Raw genomic sequence first — 21,214 nt, forward strand, 5'->3', positions numbered from 1 at the left:
CTCCTTGTCTGTAAAGTGAGGATCATCATAGTTGCTTGCTATCTCATAAGGATGCCATGAGGATTAAGTGAGCTAACATGAAATGCTGATAATGGGCCAAGTACATATAAGTACTATGTAAGTATTTGTTATAATTAAACAGGCTTATATTTCTCTTCAAGTATGAGGACAGAAGAGAGTCAATGGAGAAGCATGAAAGACATTAGAGAGCTATAAAATCAAGATGCCTAAGGAACTGGCATGAACTCTATACAGCTAAAGAATTAAGTTTAAGAAGATGAACATGGGAACTTCTTAGGTTCTAGGGAAAGATAAAATAGAGTGATGCCCAAGAGAAGATACTGGCAAATAAGAGAATTCCTATTGAATATAGCTGATCTTCTCAATGAAATAAGAATTAAGGTCAATTGATAAAAACTTGCAATATATTTTTAGAATTTTAGAAAGCTCTACTTTGAATAGGAATTGAATACCACTGCAGCTAGGTCAAATTTGCCTTGTGCCACTGATGCTTTCTGTTTACATGTTATGGCTTGCAAGAGTGGATTTTAACATTTTTTTTTTCCCCTAATGAATACTGCTACTAGATAGTCTAGGCATCAGTTTTTTTTTTTTTTAATTGAAATCTACCAGAGGGTAGGAAAAATGTACTCTGAAAAAATTCCATTTATGGATGATGGCTGCAAAATAAAAACTTAATTATAGAGTTTTTAAGTTACAGAATTCTGGACTAGTCTAAATGCACTTATGACAATTAGAGTCCCTGAGGTGGAAAAAGTAATTGCTTTTTCTCCTCTATGTATGCATGTATTACACATGTATATGTCTTTTCAGCTTGATAAAAGAAAGCTAAGTTGTAAATAACAACCTTAAAAGTTTCCTCAGGATGCCAGCACACACTCATTCCCGGGGAATGAAGAACAAAATGAGCTGTCTGCATTCCTTCCAAGTTCCAAATCCTAATAAAAGAATAGGAGTACAATGTTAAATATTTTTGCTATATCACTACTAAAAAAATGAAACCTCCATGAATTCAAAGCTATTAACTACAGATTGCAAGGTTGACATTTACACCTAAAGTATGTTTTTTTTAAGCCATAACATAATGGTAATTGTTTTAGAAAAATGTGAAAATAGTATGAAGGATTTGAGTTTTACCATACTCAATCACAGAAAAATTTAACACAGCAACACTGTAACACAGTAACCAAATTATTCATACACTCTTTATTTTGTGGCTAGAATCTTCAAGTTTCCAGTTCACTAAACAGGTTGCATTCTTAGTTCAGTAGTCATTTCAATAACAATAATTTCAACCAGGGGTGCTTAACACATACCCCGACACACCCAATACTCCCATTTTTCAAAATAACATATAAAGAAGCTAATATGAGGTGATGTGAATTTAGGGAGATAGTAATTTTCCATAGTTGCTTATTCCTTCTGCTTTTGGCCTTCCATGCCAGGGGCTACTTCCTATCTTATATCTTTTCTGATCTGGCTCACTTCCCCAATTCTTGGTGTCAAAGGTGGCTTTGATTGAAAGTTACCAGATTAAAGGTTGGTTGAAGGAACAGATACCTGGCTCCTTCCACTCTTTCTCTTTTTAGTACTTAGAAATCTATAGTAACAAAGCTACTCTGTGAGATGGCTTTCTACTTCAATTTCTTTACTTTCCCCATAGTAGAGATCAAGCCTTAGAAATCTCAGTAATGGCACTCTGTTGTGAGAGGTGCTACTCCTCCACCCACACTGTTAGTTGCCCAGCTCATCCCTCACACTCAACCAAGGCTGTATCTCACTGGTACAGAATGTGGGGGGAGTTAGCATGACAGAAGGCAAAAGTGGTGAGTGGTTGGCAAAGTATTCACAGAATTCTGGTCTTTAAGAATTGAACTCACTCATTAGAATGCCTTAGACCTTTTCTTCTAGGGGTATGGTTCATATCTCATTGAGGACCATAAAATAATTTTAACAAACTTAAGGAATATATGTTTAAAGTCTAGGCAAAGATTTACTTCCAAAAAAAGTAGACATAGTTATTGGACAATGCTGCTATTCTGTGTCAAATCACATTATTTCAAATATTTTTTCTTCTTTGTAGAAATTATAGGGTCTCCAATCATGGAATGTTATAGTTAACATATAAACTAACATAAATGTTTTTCAAAATGATTATCTACTTGATTAAATACTTTAGAAGCATACTCTTTTCTCTTGCCAAATCAACACTTTTCATCTGTATTTACTACACAAGGGAAACAACTACAATTTAATTGAAGAGGGGAATCACATTTATTAATGGTTTATGCAATTGTGTTTCACTCCCCACAATGAATAAGATTATTCATTATGGCAACTGAATATTTCTTTCTTCTCTATTGCCTCTTGCATAATAAAGTGCTGGGCTAGCATATATTTGTACCACTACTGAAATAATATGAATGTCTTGCAAATTCAGTGAGTCTCATGAGAGAGAGAATGGTTTAAGGCTTCTTTTGATCTTATTCTAATATGTATTTGATTTTTGTTTGTCATTATATAAATTGAATAAATGCATACCAGAATATTTTCATGATTTTTTTCCTTTGAAATGAGGAAAACCAGAGGTAAAAATTATCAATAAAGATATTCTACAAAAAGAGGTCAGTTAATGAAGTGTATTTTTGGCCAATGAACCAAATTTCAGTCTAATTTTTAAATAGTGTTTTATCCTGAACAGAACCTAACACTTAAAAAAAATGAGAAGGGCAATCCAGATTACTTTACAGGACTAGGATAAAGTAATTTATTGTTTATATTTATATGCTTATTAAATAATTCTCAGTGGTTGCATAATCCAAGCACTAAGTATGCAAAATACAACAAATTGGCTTGAAATGAGTTATAACTAAATAAGCTACATATGGTACACTTCAAGTTGTTACCTCTTATTTCCCTTTTTGATAGATTCCATAATTAAGCTCTTCACAAATCCCTTTGTAGAATTCAACTTAGTTTTCTGTTATTACTTCATGTAGTTAATATTAGTCCCATCAGATAAAATCACATTCTTTTCTTTTTTTGCAGTTCACCATACATAATAAAAACACATATATCTTAAGCATACAGCTCAAAGAGAATAGCACCCAAGTTAAGAGAGAGTATTTCCACAGCTCCAAAAGTCATCTTGTGCTTCCTTCTAGTTACACTTCCTTGCTCTCTCACAAAAAGCACACCATAGCCTACTTTTGCCAGGTCTGAACATCATACAAATGCAATCATATATTATGTATTTTTCTTGGTCTGGCACTTTTCACTTATGGTTAGATTTTGTGAGATTTACCAACCTTATTGCATGTTGTACTTTGTCCACTCTCATTGTTGTAGATAGTATTCCACGAATTAAGTACGCTGTAATGTATTTACTCATTGTACTGCTGACACTTAAGCTGTTTCCAGTTTTAGTCATTAGTAATAATGTTGCTATAAATCTTCTTGCATATTTTTTAGTGAATACAGACATCCACATGCACCCCCTCCCCGCCCCCCGCGAGTATATACCTGGGTATGGAATTGACGGATTATAGTTTATAAAAATAGTTGAACTCTAGCAGTTTTTGTCAAATGGCTTTCCAGATTGCTTGTACCTTTTCTTTTTTCTTCCCACATCTTTTTAAATTACCAACTGAAAAAAAACCTATACTGTCTCTGACAAATTTTCTGACGAAAACAATCTTAACAACAATCATTTGACTGGCAAAAGGTAGTTTGCAGTTGGTCTTATTTGTAAGACAGATTTTTCAAATCATCCTTTTTTCTTGCATGTTATTTTCATGTACCTATGTATGGAAAAACTTACATCAGTTTTAAAATGTAGTGAATACAGTGGATAGGAAAAGGTCTTAACTGACCTCCTTTGACAGACTCTTCTACAACTGACAGGAACAAGAAGGCTATTTTCTAATAAGCTTATACGTGCATTTGTTATAGACTTAACCAAGAGGGAATATGGATTTTTTTCCTTAGCAAACCACTGTTTGTAAGTGGTGTAAACCCATGCTTAATTATTAGTATAATTACATAATTAGTATTATGTAAGCTGATAAAATATGAATGTGAAAGAGCTGTTTCTTTTTTTTTTTTCAATACATGAAGTTTATTGTGAAATTGGTTTCCATACAACACCCAGTGCTCATCCCAAAAGATGCCCTCCTCAATACCCATCACCCACCCTCTCCTCCCTCCCACCCCCCATCAACCCTCAGCTTGTTCTCAGTTTTTAAGAGTCTCTTATGCTTTGGCTCTCTTTCACTTTAACCTCTTTTTTTTTTTTTTTCCCCTTCCCCTCCCCCATGGGTTTCTGTTAAGTTTCTCAGGATCCACATAAGAGTGAAACCATATGGTATCTGTCTTTCTCTGTATGGCTTATTTCACTTAGCATAACACTCTCCAGTTCCATCCATGTTGCTACAAAAGGGCCATATTTCATTCTTTCTCATTGCCACGTAGTACTCCATTGTGTACATAAACCACAATTTCTTTATCCATTCATCAGTTGATGGACATTTGGGCTCTTTCCATAATTTGGCTATTGTTGAGAGTGCTGCTATAAACATTGGGGTACAAGTGCCCCTATGCATCAGTACTCCTGTATCCCTTGGGTAAATTCCTAGCAGTGCTATTGCTGGGTCATAGGGTATGTCTATTTTTAATTTTTTGAGGAACCTCCACACTGTTTTCCAGAGTGGCTGCACCAATTTGCATTCCCACCAACAGTGCAAGAGGGTTCCCGTTTCTTCACATCCTCTCCAGCATCTATAGTCTCCTGATTTGTTCATTTTGGCCACTCTGACTGGCGTGAGGTGATATCTGAGTGTGGTTTTGATTTGTATTTCCCTGATGAGGAGTGATGTTGAGCATCTGAAAGAGCTGTTTCAATGAAACGAAGTTGAAGGCCACCAACTAAAGGTAAATTTCTGACTTAAAAAAATGCTCTTAAATTAGGCAGGTGTGTAAGTAACAAAAGATTAAGCAATAAAGGTAAAAAGCCTAGATAATTTTGAATTAAGAATGCCTAGCAAATGTTTTCATTGTAGACTCTGTATTATGGGTATGGTTCATGCAAAAAAGAGGTCCAGTGCTAATCAACAGACTCATAAATTAAGGGGGGGAAAAAGGTTTTGGCCTAATATAAAAAAAACTGGCAATTAGCAAACTGGCAAATTTTCATAAATTTCATAAAACAAGGTAAGTAGATAGTCTCTTAAAATGATTTCCCGAGTTTACTCACTTTTTGAGACTAGCTTAATCAATTAATTAAAATTTAAATTCCAATGTAGTTAACATACACTATTACATTAGTTTCAGGTGTATAATACAGTGATTCAACACTTCCATATATTACTCAGTGCTCATTACAAGAAGTATGCTTCTAATCCCTATCACCTATTTCACCCACCCCCCACCCACCTCCCCTCTGGTAACTATCAGTTTGTTCTCTATATTTAAGAGTTGATTTCTTGGTTTCTCTCTCTCCTTTCTCTCACTTTTTTTCCCTTGTTCATTTGTCTCTAAAATTCCACATATAAGTGAAATCATATGGTATTTTTCTTTGACTGACTTATTTTGTTTAGCATTATATTCTCTAGCTCCATCCATGTTGTTGCAAATGGCAAGAATTCATTCTTTCTATGGCTAAGTAATATTAATTTTCTTTATCCATTCATCTGTTGATGAACACTTGGGCTGCTTCTGTAGTTTGGCTATCGTAAATAATGCTGTGATAAACACAGGGGTGCATATATCTTTCCAAACTAGTGTTTTTGTATTTTTTGGATAAATATCCAGTAATGTGATTCATGAATTGTAAGGTAGTTCTATTTTTCATTTTTTGAGGAACCTCCATACTGTCTTCCACAGTGGCTGCACTGGTTTGCATTGCTACCCACAGTGCACGAGGGTTCCTTTTCCCCCACATCCTCACCAACACTTGTTGTTTCTTAAGTTATTGATTTTAGCCATTCTGATAGGTGTAAGGTGATATCTCATTGTGGTTCTGATTTGCATTTCCTTGATGATGAGTGACACTGAACATCTTTTCATGTGTCTGTTGGTCACCTGTATGTCTTTTTTTTTTTTTTAATTTTTTTTTTTAATGTTTATTTATTTTTGAGACAGAGAGAGACAGAGCATGAATGGGGGAGGGGCAGAGAGAGAGGGAGACACAGAATCGGAAGCAGGCTCCAGGCTCTGAGCCATCAGCCCAGAGCCTGACGCGGGGCTCAAACTCACGAACCGTGAGATCGCGACCTGAGCTGAAGTTGGACGCTCAACCGACTGAGCCACCCAGGCGCCCCTCACCTGTATGTCTTCTTTGGAGAAATGTCTCTTCATATCTTCTGCCCATTTTTTAATTGGAATTTTTTTGACGGGGGAGTGTTGAGTTGTAAAAGTTCTTTATATATTTTGGATAGTAACCCTTCATCAGATATATCACTTGCAAATATCTTTTCCCACTCAGTAGGTTGTCTTTTAATTTTGTTGGATTAGTTTACTGACTTTTTTATTGTTTAACGAATTACAGGTTTAGACCATGGCAGATAAGGGAGTTTGTATTGTAACAGGGAAAAATTCATAGAACTGAAAGTTCATATTAATATTTCCAAATTTATTGCTAATAAATCTGTTTATAATGAATAAAGTTACTTAAAGTTAATTATAACCACAGATACATACTTTTCAGGAAAGTGAGGCATCACAATAAAAGCTGTAAGGGTTCATAGGCTTTTCAGTTTTTAAATTAATTAATTAATTGTTTTTGAGAGGGAGAAGGTGCAAACAGGGGGAGAGGAAGAGGGAGAGAGAGAACCGTAAGCAGGCTGCACGCTCAGTATGGAGCCCAATGTCATGACTGTGAGATCATGACCTGAGCTGAAATCAAGTCAGATGCTTAACTGACTGAGCCACCTAGGTGCCCCTCATAGAGTTCTTAATACACATAATCAAGCATATGGAAAGGTAATGGACTATTTATAAAAGCATAAAAATATAACATTATCAAGTTAAACTAATGAGCAAAAATCAGGAGCTATATGAAATATATTGTATACCTATTTAAATGTCTGCATGGGAAATTTCAAAGAAAAAGCTTTTAAAGTATAATTAATTTACTGACATATTGAGAAGCCAATACTATGGATTAAATCAAAGGGCACTGGAGTACAGATAGCATCACTCTTCAAGTAAAATAAAATAAATGACAGTTTTGAACCAACTTGACTATAATTATAACAAATACCTCTACCCATCCCAACTCTGTGGTCCTCAGTGGAACTCTTAGATTTTAGCTGTAACATGTACAGATGGACAGCTGTCCAGATCTAAGGTTATGAATTATACTTACTTTACTTTCAGTAGTTTACTCTTAAAATTATTGCCTTATTTCAGGTTGAGTGCTTTTTAGCTGAACATTAAGTATCCTTATTTAGTTAATAAAAAGATCCCATAAATTGGGTGTTGGCATATTGCAGCTATCCTAGATATTCTCAAGGGTCTTTTAAATTACAATTAATAGAGGGAGATGTTCCCTCTGAGATTTTGAAAGGAAATTTCCTGGGTAATACTCTGTTCTTTTATTTGTTTGTTCTCCATTTTTAATTGGCAGCTCATTGTCTGGTAAGGAGTTCATTGTAGAAGGAAATTTCTGCTACCAAATGTTTCTGACAACACAAAAGAAGGAATGGATGACATTAAATGACACATCTGTATCCATCTGGCCTTCTCTAGCTAGTAAAGCAAAAAATACTAACTGCAATCTTTCTAAAAGACTTGACTGGATCACATGAATTGCTGTACTGATTAATTAAATATGAAAGCAAGCAAAAAAAAAGTAATGCTGAGATGTAGTAATAAGGAGGAGAAGGTACTTTACAATGTTACTGGGTGCAAGAAAGGGATTTCCAATACTCTTAGACAACAAACACTTCTTTCATTGAGTTTTGTGATAACAAAATGAAGATTTTCCCCTACCATTTCCAAATAATCACTAAGTTACACATCACACTATGGATAATTCAAAAAAGGGAAAGACATAGTATATTTCCTTAGTAAGTGAATGCAGAATTAGGAAGAAGTGAAACAAATTACAAAGTAACTTACTGCTAAAATGTCTGGTTTTAGGTGCAAAAGGAGTTCAGAGGTGGGAAACCATATCAACTAAAAGCACAAATCTAGGGTTAAGATGGGCCAGTCTCCATAGTGGGTATGGTAGGTTAGAGTGGTGAATAAATAAACTTTGTCATCTGGGCAAAAGCCTTTAACAGTGGAGGCAACAAAAAGGCATGAGAGTATAAAATAAGAATTTTGTACAGGGTACTTTCAGTATGTGTCTGTGTTTCAAATATATTCAGAAATAAGATTAGACTAATTCAGCTTTTTTTTTTTTTTTAATGTTAGAGACTACTATGCAAGTAGTATTAATGTGCTAGTAAGTATTAATGATAAACGAAATGGACCACCACAAATTTTATTGACTTGAGAGTAAGAAGAATAGTAAGGGTGAAAATGAGAGATAATTGCATATGCTTATTATTTTATCCTCCAATAACAAAAAATAATGAGTCAAAAAAAGAATCAATAATCAAAGACTATGTGTGTTTTGGAGGGGAGACAAAGGTAGCCTGTTTCAAACATAACACTAATAAACCAACTATACCATACATAAAATAATCTACCTTTGTAAATCTTTACAAAGCTTTGGAAGAGTTAAAAAAAATATTACAAGCTCATGTTTTTGCTTCATTTTGTTTTCTTGAAATTCCAAGCAAATCCAGCAGAAACTACAAGTTTATCATCACAGAGGTGAGAAACTAGGTGAGGCTGCCCCAGGGGAGAATTAACATCTTACTTAACTTACATAGACAGATTTTTGAAGGATAGGAATTCTGAGAAATTTTGTCACATTTAAAAATAAATTCAAAATTAAACTCTCAACTGCAAAGAAATACCATATGGTAGTTTTCAAACAGATCATACAGAATGATTTCATCTTCAAGGAATTCAAAGTAAAAGAACTTTTCCTTTAACTAACATAAACACCAGTAATACTATCCAGGAAATATTAGCATTTTATTATTTCCAAGAAAAATGTTGATAAACTTTAGAACCTAAAATTTGACTATATGTTATAAATGAGGGAAAGGACTCCTTGTTAGTGACATAAATGGACTTTCAAAACAAACCTGAAAAATGTTTATGGATCTGATTCTCATTTATAAAATTCACTTCCTGCAACCACACGAGGGCCACATAAAACCAGCTTAAATTACTGCAATCACTGATATGGTAATACAATTTATGTGGTAATGGTTTTGGATTTCATCTACAGGAGCACATAAGAGAGAACAAAGAGTTGAATATTAGAGAGAGGTGTGACCAGTACCTGATCATATAAAAGTTTAGAAAAGTCTTGTATCACTTTCTAGCTTTTACTCTACTATAATCTTGCATACTATTTAACTGCACTGAATTGAAAAAGGTCTGCAAATGTGATCAACAGGTTTTAGTATAACTTTTGGATAGTTCTTATGAAGAAACAGATCCTTATGTTCCACACAAGGGAGGTAAACTATTACCAAACCTAACACAAACTGTTTATTTATCCTATTCTTAAAACTCTTGTTATAACTGTGCAATAATTGATCTTGATTTAAAATGTTACAAAAAATTACATGGAATTTTGGAAGGCAAGCAGAGAACTTTATTTCTGGATTTATTTAACCATAACATTATAATAAATAATATAAATTCTCCCGATTTCACTTTGTACCTGGAATTACTTAGGCAAAGTTTATTTGCTCCTGAATAGGAATTCACTGAAGGCTCTCAGTCCCCTTCTTTCTGTTTCCTGCAAGGACTATTTTTAAATAGACTGCATATTCTGTGATCCCAGTTGGGGTCAGGGAGGGGTAGGGTGGGGTGGGTCAGAACACCATCTTAACTATGGATTCTGAAGACTCTCGAACGTACATAAACAGAGGTAATATGGAAAGAACTTGGCTGGCATGGGGTTCACAGAAGACATTTGATAAACATTTTTTTTCCTCTTGTATAACTTTTCAAAAAACAATACAATTGGCTTAGTGAGTATCTTAGGTAATTTAGTATTCCTTTATCCAATGATTTGGTTACATTCCTAAAAAAATCTTATTTTTTATATGCTACCCCTTTTCCCATTCTTTTTAAAAATGATGACAGCTAGAACATGACAACTACTAATATCCCATGTTTTATAGACAAAGAATGGCACATTACATGCTTCTATTATTTTAGTCTTAAACTAAGAATCCCTTGGTTTCTAGAAGCCAATTTTCCTTCACCATAAATTTTATCTAATATTTAAAAAGATTGTTGGGGGGGGTGGAGGAGGAAAGAGATTTACTTCTGACATCCTTTGTAGTTACAGTGAGTACTGGGTCTTCTATTTCTTTTGTATCCCCCAAAGTACTAAATGTTGGCTATACTAAACGTGTTTAATAAATACTTGTTGATCTGACTTGTTCTTACAGAACGGTACTGTTTTTAATATACAAGAACATCTGTTATTTGGCACTGACTGGGAATGAGATGTTCTGTATTAGTGAGTTTTTAAAATAATAAGCTTAACCCATTAAATACTTAAAACACCATTTTTACCTTCCTTTGGAGGTATGGGATAATAAGTCTTTCTAAATGAATATGTACTTATTTACTTCTCAAATATAATAATAACTTTAACCTTCTTTTGATAATGCTGGGTCATAAGTCTGAACACCAGTAGTGACATTTTCCTGTGCATATGCATATACATACATATACGCATGTATGTGTGTGTATATATATATATGTGTAAATATTTACATATGGTGGACATGATGAGGGCCATAAAGGAGACGGTACCGAACATGAGGCTGAATGGCTAGCAATGCCATTGTTTACTTGGGAATTTCTTTTCTTAAACACATCTCCTGTCAGATGCTTTGTTTGGTGGTGGCAAGACGTGACAGGTACAGAGTTGTATTCATTCCTTCTCCTACTCACTCACTGAGTACTGCCACAAGGGCACTCAGATGCTATGATGACTGACTCTAAGGTAGTAAAGCAAAGCTGACCCTGAAAAATACCTTATTAGTGCAAAGGCCATAGCAATCTCCTCTAGAATAATTTTCCTTATCCTCTAGAAAAGTCTGTTTCTCTTTACTCTTCTTCCTCATCTGTAAACTGCACTAATGAAGTAGGAAGAAGGAACATGACATCTTTTCAAGAACTGGTATAAAATGTTTTAGCAAAGGTATCTTTCAAACATTATAAACTCTACATAAGCGGAAGACAACACTTCTGCAGACGTGACTCTAACCACAATTGTGTCAATTTTATTAAGCCCTACAGAATGCTTAATTTTGAACAGAACACACAGGTTATCTGAATACTTACTTTTTCAGTAATATAAAAAGACGGAAACTTAAAAACTGTTAAACTGGAAACAGCATAATGTAGTGAGCAAGACTGCCTGGGATTCCCCTCTGTAAAAGGGGGAAAACCTACCACATAAGGGTTTTGAGGATTAAATGAATTAATCCATCAAATGAGAATGAAATTTAGAAATCCCACTAAAGGCGGGAGCATTTCAAGATACAAGATAAAGTTTTTGCAATCTTTGTTAGTATTCCATCCCATGGAATAACAGTGATTTATTTTGATACTATCGATATAAAAACTGATTGATTTCCATGAATATTATCCTTCCTTAGTTTTTCAACTTGACATCCTATAATACGTCTGTGTTATTTTTACTTTGAAAACATTATTTCCCTCTTTCACTTTTTTCTATTAAGATGGACATGAGTTTTAGTCAAATAACCGTAGTTTCACTCAGACACACTGAGTTATGACACTGCAGAACTCCAGATGGCACTATTTACATTGTACTTGATACAAACCATATCCCTGGAATCCTGAAATTTGGCAGCCTTGTCTCTGCCTTATATTTTCCTATCATCTTGTTTTTCTGATATCCAACTTTATTCATTGTAAAGAGAGACAAAGACTACCTGAGTATATACACACCACACTTTTATTCTGTAACAATTAGTTTTCTTTTTTACAGAAATGTATAGTACAATTAAGGCACTAAAATAATTTTTTGTGAATAGATATTTTGATAGCTTATATTTTCTATGAGTTTCATTTATGACTGTATATGGGCATTATAAAATATTTATTTTAAAAAGGGGATATTGGGACTGATAAGAACTGCTGACTTAAATGAGAATTCAATTTTCTTATAAACCTACATAGATCACAGAATATAAAACTAGATGAAATTTTAGATTACAATTTAATCTCTCATCTTCTATAATAACATTTCAGATTATGAGTAGCCCTGTGGTTCATTGTTTAAATTAATGAAGTTATATCACAGAATGTAGAGAAGTAAGAAAGAGCTGAAATAGTTTAGATACAAATATGTCTTCTCATGCCAGGTGAGTAAGAGTGCAGGTACTAGGGTCAGATTGCCTGATACTCCTGTTCCTCTACTTAACAGCTCTGTCCCTTTCCACAAATTACTTAGCCTCTCTTTATCTTATATCCCCATCATGTAAATGAGCATAAAAATAGTACTTATCTCAGAGTTGTTGTAAAAATTAATTAAATTTACATAGGTAAGTGGTGGTTAATATACAGTAAAGCATTCAATAAAATATTTAGTAATGTTTTTGCTTATTAATATTGTAATTCACTTATAGAAAACAAAATACCTTCGTCATTCTTGGAGAAGCCTGAAATGCCTTCCTCTGAAATGATTATTCACAGGTTTAAAAATAAGTCAATGATTACTGTTCACTGCCTTTCTACCTCCCTGTCAACCCCCAAAGGGGGAAAAAAAAAAAGTCAGTGCTTACCAAGTACCTAGCTAGCATGGTGCCTGGCACATACTAGACATTTGATACTTGTCAACTGAATGGACTAGTCTATATATTAATTGAGTCTCAATACATTTGTTTGTCCTTTATACAAGTGACGATTTGTTAACAGATTGACATGCTAGTACAAGTAAGAACTATCTTCATTTTGTCTGATTCAGAATTTGGCAATTTTCAATAAAATACATAAACTTTATGAATCTGTTCAGGGGATATACCGTTTTGAAATGATGTCCCTAAGGCCGTAAATCTAGCTAATTATAATACTGTGTCTCTCTTGGAAATGACAAAGTCAAACATCAGAAAATATGCATACATCAAAATATTTATTTTAAAAATTATTTAAGTTGGCATGGAGTCAGAGAGAAATATTCATTCTACCCTTTATAGTACAAAATGTTATCTTCTAAGCATTTTCTAGTTTTAGCTAGATATTGCTGAAGACTTTTGCATCAATATTTGTAAGGGATATTGGTTTGCAGTTCTCTTATAATGCCTGTGGTATCAGGATAATATGGGCATCATAGAATAGTTATACAATGTTCCCTTCTCTTCTATTATCTATAAGCATTTGAGACACTGGTGTTGATTCTTCATTAAATGTTTAACAGAATTCACCAGTAAAGCATCCTGTCCTAGGTTTTCTTTGTTGGGATGCTTTTAATTACTGATTCAATCTCTTTTTGTTTGTTATAGGTCTATTCAGATTTTCTCTCTTTTCTTGAGTTTTGCGAATTTTGTGTTTCTGGGAATTTACCAGAATTTTATCTAGGTTAATTTGTTGGTGTGTAACTGTTCATAGCATTCTCTTAAAATCCTTTTTATTTCTGTAAGGTTGGTAGTAATGTCCCACTTTTTCTGATTTTTCTAATTGGAGTATTCTCTTGGTCTAGACAAAGGTTTGTCAATTTTGCTAAATCTTTTCCAAGAACCAACTTACAATGTCTTTGATTCTCTGTGGTTTTCTATTCTCTGCTCATCTCTGCTATAATCTTTACTTTCTTCCTTCTGCTATCTTTGCGTTTCCTTTGTTCTTTTTCTAGTTCCTTTAAGATATAAACTTAGGTTAATGATTTGAGTTCTTTTTTTTTTTTTAACATTTCTTTGTTTTTGAGAGAGAGACAGAATATGAGCAGGGGAGGGGCAGAGAGACAGGGGGACACAGAATCTGAAGTAGGCTCCAGGCTCTGAGCTGTCAGTACAGAGCTGGATGTGGGACTTGAACTTGTGAACCATGAGATCATGACCGGAGCCAAGATCAAGAGTCAGATGCTTAAACACCTGAGCCACCCAGGCACCCCTGAAATGTTTTTCTATTGTAGTCTTCTCAGAATTCCTTCTTTCCTTTGTTACTATGAAAGTGTAGGATACCTACTACTCTTCCTTACTTTAAACTTCTTGATTTATGCTGTTTCTTTTAAAAGTTTTAATCTATATTGCTAAGCTTTTGGACCAAGACATTTGACTTTAATAGCCAATTGGAATTATCCTTTACTTCTGATTGGTGAACTAAGCTGACGAATTCTAAATTTAGCTCCTTAGCTACTGCTAAAATGATGTTATCAACCCCCAATCTCAGTGGCTAAGAAAAATAAGCATACATTTCTTGCTCATGAATCTGTAGGAAGCTCTATTTCATAATGCCACATGGGTCCATATTTGTTCTATGTGTTTCTCATTCTGGGACCAGTAGCTATCTAGGCCACTCTCATCTTACAGAAGACAGAGGACAATAGGTCAAGACAAACCAGGTAAATCAGATAAAGTGTCTGCTTGTATCATACCAGCTAACATTTTGTTGGCCTAAACAAGCCACATAGCTAAACCCAATGGAGTGGGAAAATCTCCTCCTTCCATGGGAAGACGGGAGGGAGAGTATTCATTTGCTGAACAATAACATCATCGATCGCAGTGTAGCAAAATAAGGCAATTAGGTGCAACAAAGTTTTTTTTTAAAAAGTTAAATTTATTTAAAGGACTTACTTTGAAGTTAAGTCTTTCTCCTTTTTAGAACAATAATGTTCTTACTTTCAGAAAATGATGGTAATAATAAAAGGCAGTAGACCTTTTAAAATTCTTACTACTTGACAAAATAAAAAGTTGGCAACCCGTTTTCAGTCCCCAAAATTTTAGGACCATTTTACTAGTCTACAAAAATCCCCAATTCTACAACAAGAAAAAAAGTAATAATAGACCACTGAATGTAATCCCAGGTCTTTGGCTATTGTTCACTATTCAGAGGCTGTTCCTTGGCTTGCAAAGACGCTCATTTTCTCCCTTCTCAGGTTTCATTATTCCAAATGCTTGTGATTAGGAAAGTCCATGTGTTACAGAACTAAAATGTCATTATTTATATCTAGTGATCTAGTCTAACTTTTACCTTAAAAATGGTCCCATTTACTCTTCAGCTCTCTATACAAACTTGGTTTTGTAACATGTGAGGCCCTAAAATCTTAATGGCATGTAAATCTTTCATGTCCTTGACATGAAAATTTTAACAGGCAGTACATAAAGAATAATGGCCTATGACTCTGTAACTTTAAAAGGATGAGCTGTTATGATTAAAATTTAACAAGTTCCTCGTGGCTTTACTTCCAATGTGAAAAGACACATATTTAATGGTTTTATATATATACAAGTGTTTATGAACACTAATGATTTTGTCATCGCCTCATCAAACATTAAAACTATGTAAAATAACAGAGCTGTGGGGTATTTTTCCTCACAGTACTGTTAAAGCAAATGAAGTGATTGGCACTCCTATAGAATTCCCTCATTTCACTCCTGACTCCTCAGCTTATTTCCACCTCCTACTCTTCGTCTTATTCTTTACTTGTGATATTCTCCAGCTTTAGGCACTATTAAAAAATGTTATAGCTACCTCATCCATTCCAAACTTGGGGTGAGGTGGAAGAATATGATATTTAAACGCACTACATCTACAGGAAACCTTTATTTTTTATCTCAAAAAAATTTTTTTTAATGTTTATTTTTGAGAGAGAGAAAGAGAGAGAGAGAGAGAGAGAGCGCACACAAGGAGGGGAGGGGCAGAGAGAGAGAGAGACACAGAATCTGAAGCAGCCTCCAGGATTTGAGCTGTCAGCAGAGTCTGACTCAGGGCTTGAACTCACGAACTGCGGGATCATGACCTGAGCTGAAGTCGGTTGCTTAACCGACTGAGCCACCCGGGCGCCCCTACAGAAAACCTTTAATATAGAGACTTCCAAATTTGTCAGAATAAGAAATTTCCCATGAGTCTTAGTTTAGCAAATGAGATTTGCAATTCATTATTAAACAACTTTCAGACAGGATCTGTGAAATAACTTCACAGTATGGCAATTGCCTTTTAGTATCCTACTGATCTTACCCGATATTGGAGAATTTGACCCATTATATATTTAAATTTCATAAATGTACACATCTAAAATAAGAGGCAGAGAGGCACCTATGAGTCAGCAAGGGACGTTTCCATTAACTGGGATGAGAACTCAACTTACCAGTTGTGAAACTCATGTTTGTGTCATGCTTACAATTTAAACCAAGTATACTTCTTTTATAACATTTTATGGAGTATATATACAAATTAAATTTTCTCTAATTTTTCTAATGTAATTCTCATTAAAATAAGATGAAAATTGAAAAATGTGGCTTTAACATAAGCAACATACCTGCAGGTATGATCATCACTCACACTTGCAAGTTCTTGGCCCTCTTTGGGCTCAAACACCAAACCATTAATGAAATCTGAATGGCCCTCTAAAATCTGATAAAAGGAGAGAAGTTAATAAGTACACCGGAAAATAACCTACAATATTCCTACCTAATATTTTTACTTCACTGACTTAAAAGCTTTCACTGCATGCTTCCCTTTTCTATAAATATTTCTTAAGCAATTTGCTATTTTTAAAGCATGATTTATACACCCACTTTTCTGGAAGGTTTATCTTGGAAAGAAGCTGATCATTCAACACACAGCTATTAGCTTGATCTTTCTTTTCTAGTATGCATTTCTTACAAACACACACACACACACACACACACACACACACACACACACACACTTTTTTTACTGTACCTGTCCTCATATCACCTCCTCTTATTACATAAAGCTTAAGCAAAAATTAAAGCTAGAAGAACTTTCTAGGGGTACTGAGATAGAGTCCCCCTCAACTTTTCAACTCACATCTACTGCTCTGCACACTCTTTATCTAATAAACACATATGGATTTCACCTTCCAAGGTTTTTATTCACTTCCTCAATGTGACTGCCATCACCGGGGACAGTTAGTATTAGAAGCCTATAATCACAACAACCCAAAAATCCAGTTTTGTTTTGTGGCAAGAACATTTGAGCTCAAAGCTCGTTTTAAAAAAAAATTTTTTTTTAAATGTTTGTCTATTTTTTGAGAGAGAGAGAGAGAGAGAGAGAGAAATGGAGCATGAGCAGGGGAGGGCAAAGAGAGTGGGAGACACAGAATCTGAAGTAGTCTCTAGGCTCTGAGCTGTCTGCACAGAGCTTCATGTGGGGCTTGAACTCATGAGCCATGAGAAGATCATGACCTGAGCCATGCTTAACTGATGCTTAACTGACTGAGCCACCCAGGTGCCCCTAAGATCTACTCTTAGCAACTTACAAGTATGTAACACATACTGTTCATTATACTCATTATGCTGTACATTAGATTCCCAGAATTTATTCATCTTTTTTTGTTTTGTTTTGTTTTTGTTTTTTGAGAACTTATTCATCTTATAACTGGAAGTTTATACCCTTTGACCAACATCTCCCCATTTCCCCCATCCCCCAGCAACCACCATTATACTCTGCTTCTATGAATTTGCCTTTTTAAAATTCCACGTATAATTGAGATCATACGGTATTTGTCTTTGTCTTATTTTACAGGGTTATTTATTATACTAATAGAAAACATATATATAGGGCTTACTATACACAAAGCATTGTTCGAAATGTTTTACATGAATTAGCTCAGTCAATGCTTATGGTCCTTGAGGCAGATACTATGATTATCCCCATTTTACAGATAAGAAACTGAGCACAAAGAAATTGGGAACTTGACCAGTCACACTGTTACTAAAGTGGTAGAACTGGGCTTCAAACCCTGGTAGTTTGGCTCCTGTGTCTGTGATCTGAAGCCCTTTTAATCCCACCTTGCCCTATGCTGTGCTAGCTGTTGGTTCCCTTCAAGTCTGACTCAACTCTATGTGTGTTCACGTCTATTACTCTACTACTGTACTGAAATGTAAATTTCTAATTTTCATTCATGTGCTGTGCCTATGTAATATTTTAATAAATGCTACCAGATTTATAACCTATAGTCCTTACTATAGCCTAAAACAGAGTCAAGTAAAGATGACATTAAATGTCATTTTAAATTGAGATAAATTCAATTAAAAAAGTAAAAGTAATACATGTTTTAAAATTGAGAGTTATACTTGTCAACATACCTTGTATTCATTTTTATCCTGAAGGTCTGAAGTAAACAACCTTATTTTCATATCAGCAGCTGAAGTACAAAATCTAGAAGTAAAAAAACAAGACCCAACACAAATCAGTAATTAGAGCTACAAGTAGAAGAAACAAGGACAAATCTCACATATATAATGTCAAGTGAACAAAGCAGGGCAAAAAAAAAAAAAAAGGATATTATTATTCCATTTGTATGAAAGTTCTTAGGTAGGAAAAAATAGTTGATAAAATAGCTGATAAAACTACAAAAAAAACCCTCAAGAAGATAAATGATTGCCACAATAATCATGAGAATAATTACCTTTAAGGAGAAGGGAGGTTAAGTAGGAAGGGGGAGGGGGAGACCTTAGGTACTGGCAATGTTTTCTATTGCCTTCCATGGGTGGTCATTACATGGGTGTTTGTTTTACAATAATCATGTTAAACTGCACATGTACTTTTTTTTTTCTTTTGTACCTTTGGGCACATATGCTATATTTCATAACATACAAATTAAAGATAAGAAAAAAATAAAAAAAACCCCAAAGCTTATAGTACCTAATTCTTCTTTGAATTTGTCCCATTATTGTTTTGGGTATTCATACTTTCCCACTCAGAGGAAACTCTAGAACAGACTTGCTACAACATTACTAATGTGAGGGTCTTCTAAAGTAGATTTCCCCATAGTGATGTCATAAGAAATCATTTAAAAATCTCTCACCAAAATATCGTTTCTAAAATAGAAAAAGGCTATTTTAGAAGGTTTTTAAAATAAATATCTCAAGCAAAAGGGTTTATAAAGAAGGTATTAGTTAAGAATAAGGCCAAGTTCAGTAAAAACATCAAAGAATACAGGCCTTACAGGGACAAAGATTATTTACTTAAAAAAGAATTAATGAAAGAATCTCCTTAAGATTAAAAGAGGGGTGCCTGGGTGGCTTGGTCAGTTGAGCATCTGACTCCTGATTTCAGTTCAGGTCATGACCCCAGGGCTGTGGAAGTGAGCCTGGCAGCAGGCTCCATGCAGAGTATGGAGCCTGCTTGAGACTCTCATTCTCTCTCTCTCTTTCTCTCTCTCTCTCCCCCTCTCCCTCTGCCCCTCTCCTTGACTTGTGTGCATGCTCTCTAAAAAAACCCAATTTTTAAAAATTAATAAATAAAATTAAAAGATAAAACACACATACAAAACTTTATGGAAAATCTTGTGGTGTTCTACTTTTCTCCAAACTTTGCTGCTTAACTTTATACATGGTAAGTATATTTACATCATCCTTTAATAAACCATAAAGACTCAGAGAACAGAGGTAAGGTGAAGAGTTACTCTCCAGCAAATGTGAAAGAAAAGCAGTGGGGATGAACAGAGAGAGAGAGAGGCGGAGAGAGAGAAAGAACTGACGGTAACTAAATGCTAAAGATAAAACACTAGGAATGGGTTCTTTCTAACTATAAGTTAACGATGGTAAGACAGACAGAAAGTTATATACCTCAGTCATCTTGATAGACCACTCTTCAGTCATGAAAAAAATAGTATCTACTTTGGATTATAAATATAAAAAAGTAAAGTAAGAAATATAAAAAATACAGTTTAATCACAACTGTGTAAAACTATTTATGAAAAAAATAGAGTACTGGGTGTGTAGATGGCCTTTAAAAATGTTTCTGTATATTCCAAATTTGATACAGTAAATGTGTATTATTTTTAAAATAAAAATAAATAATTTATTTAAAAACAAAATTGTGCTGCCAGCTTGCTCTAAAAATACTGTCTTTAAAATTAATGGCTGGTTAATGTGCCAAGTTTATTATACATATTTGTAGAGTTCTCCCCAAAATTTGAGGCTGCTTATCAAAAAGCAACGACAAAAAAGATGAAACAGTATAGCATATCCATTAAAAGGAGGACAGGAAAACAGGCACCAAGCAGAACCATGGGAAGAACAGTTTCTACAGCTTTAAAAACCTGCTAGCGAATGCAAAGAGACTGCCTGACTCTTGTTTAGCTTCAGACTCTGTGAACACTTCCTTTTAATATAAAAGGAAATGAACAGCAAACTGGCTGCTGACAATGACTTATGTATGTTAACAAGCACTGTCGTGTGGATTATTTAAAATTCAGTTAGCTAAAACCTGTAAAGCTTCTAGAAGAAAACAGCACATCTTCACAATCTTTGTTGCAGGCAACCATTCTGTAGTTAGGAAATAGAATGCATATGAAAAAGTGCTCAACATCATGAATCATCAGGGAAATGTCATTGTGGTACTAACCAAATTAAAGACTGACAACAATTAAATGTTTTAGAGTTGGTAGAGGAAGTGGAACATCTTTAGATTATTGGTGGGCACATAAAATGGTAGAAGCACTATGGAGACTGGTACTTTTTAAAAAATGTTAACATACATCTATCCTCTGATTCTACTCTGATTCTCTTAAGAGTAGGAGCAATTCTACTCCTAAGAGAAATAAAACCATGTATCTACTAAAAGCTGTATATAGGGACGCTCAAACAACTTTAGTCATAATAGCTAAAAACTGGATACTGCCCTAGTGTTTATTTACAGGAGAATGTTACAAACAAATAGTGGTATTTATACAATGTAATGGAATGCATTACAAAGTAATAAAATAAATGAAAAGAAAAAGAAAACCACTGGTACTCTTAACACCGGTAAATCTCAAAAACATCACACTAGACGCAAAAAATACATTCTATATGATTCTATTTACATGAAGTTCTAGAATAGGCAACACTCATTTCTGAAAATGCTTTGGCATTTGGCAGAGGATGGGGCAGAGTTGCTCTGGCAGAGG

At 34.4% G+C, this 21,214-nt stretch overlaps 1 protein-coding gene across 2 annotated transcripts in view; it reads right to left on the reverse strand.

Moving 5' to 3' along the window:
• Positions 1–21,214, reverse strand: part of NUP37 (nucleoporin 37) — a 45,855-nt gene that overhangs the window by 12,752 nt on the left and 11,889 nt on the right. For both annotated transcript variants that reach the window (XM_049626175.1, XM_049626174.1), the window contains 3 exons: positions 18,405–18,477; positions 16,610–16,704; positions 869–959 (listed from right to left, as the gene is read on the reverse strand). In XM_049626175.1, coding sequence (XP_049482132.1) covers positions 869–959; positions 16,610–16,704; positions 18,405–18,477 — 259 coding nt within the window. The remainder of the gene's footprint in view (positions 1–868; positions 960–16,609; positions 16,705–18,404; positions 18,478–21,214) is intronic.

The sequence above is a fragment of the Panthera uncia genome, chromosome B4 (genome assembly GCF_023721935.1).
Source record: "Panthera uncia isolate 11264 chromosome B4, Puncia_PCG_1.0, whole genome shotgun sequence".
NCBI classification, from domain to species: domain Eukaryota; kingdom Metazoa; phylum Chordata; class Mammalia; order Carnivora; family Felidae; genus Panthera; species Panthera uncia.